The 2,325-nt window shown below is 51.7% G+C and overlaps 1 protein-coding gene across 2 annotated transcripts in view; it reads left to right on the top strand.

Moving 5' to 3' along the window:
• The first annotated feature begins 596 nt into the window (after positions 1 to 596).
• Positions 597 to 2,325, top strand: part of AP4E1 (adaptor related protein complex 4 epsilon 1 subunit) — a 79,785-nt gene continuing 78,056 nt past the window's right edge. For both annotated transcript variants that reach the window (XM_003784353.3, XM_023510103.1), the window contains exon 1: positions 597 to 835. In XM_003784353.3, coding sequence (XP_003784401.1) covers positions 686 to 835 — 150 coding nt within the window. In that variant the 5' untranslated portion in view covers positions 597 to 685. The remainder of the gene's footprint in view (positions 836 to 2,325) is intronic.

Consider the following 2,325-nt stretch of genomic DNA (forward strand, 5'->3'; position numbering starts at 1 on the left):
TCTGCGCTACAAAAGACTAGATCGGAGGGCCGAGAGGGGGTGGCACAGGGAGACCCCTCCATGCCCGCCGGCCGCGGAGACCGCGACCTGCCGAGCGGCAGTCGGCACGGGTGGCCGTCGACCGCTGCTCCTTCCCCTCGGCCTCCCGAGTCCCAGAGAAGGCGGACGGGAAGCGACGGTGGCCGCGCGTCCCTCGTCCCCGGCGCGCTGTCAGCTCCAGCGCACGAGGAAGCTCCAGGCCGGCTCCGCTGTCCTCCGGGGCCTCGGGAGCGCCCAGAATCGCCGGAGACGCACCTCTTAGGCGGTCTCGGGCAGCGCAGAAGAGGCTATGAAAAAAGGGAGACCCTGTGGGACGAAACGTTAAGAAAGACGGGCCCCGAACGCCTTCCTCGGGAGGACTCGAAGTTGCGCGGGTTCCCGGGCTGCGGTCCAAAGCCAGAGCGTCAGACGTCCCGACGTCTACCCTGGAGGGCAGCTTTCGGCGCGCAAGTCTGGGCGAGCGGCTTTTTCCTCGCGGACTCTTGCGCCCTCCAGCGGTCTCTGTTGAGAATAACAATGAGCTTGTTCCGCGGGGAACGAATAAAGATTTCTTCTTCAAAAAGCAGGAAGTGCCTACGGAGGCCGGGAGGGCAGCCGCCTGGCATGAAGCCGGGCGGCTACTGGAGCGCGGGCGGTGGCGACGGCGATGAGCGACATTGTGGAGAAGACGCTGACGGCGTTGCCGGGGCTTTTTCTGCAGAACCAGCCCGGTGGGGGGCCCGCGGCCGCCAAGGCGTCCTTCTCCTCGCGGCTGGGCGGCCTAGTCCGCGGCATCACCGCGCTCACCTCCAAGCACGTAGGTGCCTGCGGGGCCGGGAGGTCAGGGACGCCCCGGGAAGGGCCCCGCGCCGGAGGTCCTGGCCTGGCGGCGAGACTGCAGGGCCGGCTCTCGGGCGGGGCTCAGGGGCTGTCTGGATGTGTGTGGGTCCTTCCAGTTGTCTGGAAGCTTCACTTCCCTTCCCGGACTGACAGCTGGGAGGCCGAATTTCCAGTCGGGCTCATATTGTTCTGGGGCGGATCTCGTTAACCTCTGACCTTACACATACCATCACAACATTGAAATGGAAAAGTACATATTTCATAGCTTGTTTTTAGGATTAGGTGGGATGTCTATCGTGTGAAAATACCCCATGCGATGGAGGTATCAGGCATCATTTACTGTCTATAAACTTTATTTCTCAATCAGTTTTCTTCTGTCTTGGAGTCCCTTCAACTGCCGGATGTTGCATATCTGAACAGATTCTGCCATCTGAGCCATCTTTGGGACGTTTGAAGTTCCTGGGGGTAGGCCCACGGGTTGAGCAAAGAAAAAGTATAATTATCACCAAATGTAAAATTTGCTGAGTAAGTCTCTGTCGCACATCGGCTTTGAAAATCAGTAGTTGTAATAGAAGTTACCACAGACTTTTGGTCATCGTACGAGTTGTGTAGCATACTGATATAAAGCTTCAAGGAGTTTATATCTTAAAAAGAGCATGGGTTGTTGTCATAATTTGTTCAACAGATGCTTCTGGAGCAGATAGTTATGTGTTAGATACTGAAAGAAATAGAGTAAAACATTCCTTTTTCCCAAGGAACTGGTCATCCATTTTGGGCTTAAGGCAAGTAAAATACGCATGACTGTGAGTTGGCCACAGTGGCTTGCACCTGTTCCAGCTACTGGGCTAGGCGGAGGCAGGAGAATCTCCTGAGCCCCACAGTTAAGAGGTTGCAGTGGGCTATGATATTACCACTGCACTCGGTGATGGGGAGATCCATCCCGTCTCTACAACAAACAAAAAGCATGGCTGCAATGCCATGTGTCAAAGATGGAAGAAAAAGTACTTAGAAGACTAAAAAAAAATTTTTAAACTGAAATAGGTGATGTTATACTGGAGAGGGTCTGTTTCACATTCCAGAATGATTATTTGTGGACATAATATTGTTTGTCTTAAGTTTTGTCCTCTGCTGAATTTTTATGAGATGTGAATAAAATTAAAAAAATTTACTTGGTCTTAAATTGCAGTTTGAGATTGTAAATAAGCATCCAAGTATGGCAGTACTTCGCCTAATGAACACCTTCTAGTTCAGTGTAAAACTTAAAGATAGCTTTATTTTAGCCAAAAACAGGGCCAATTTTTGAGGGTGGAAGGAGGTGAAATACAGTGGACATGAAAGTGACCACAGAAATGTATGAGATAGAAAGGAAGTGAAGGACAGAATGTGGGGAAGGGGGTAGAGATAGGGATGAAGAATATAGTTTAAGGAAAAAGAGTTATTTCTGTTTCTGCTTTCTTTTTTTTTTTT

Source organism: Otolemur garnettii, unplaced genomic scaffold (assembly GCF_000181295.1).
Source record: "Otolemur garnettii isolate 467f Iridium unplaced genomic scaffold, OtoGar3 scaffold00011, whole genome shotgun sequence".
NCBI classification, from domain to species: domain Eukaryota; kingdom Metazoa; phylum Chordata; class Mammalia; order Primates; family Galagidae; genus Otolemur; species Otolemur garnettii.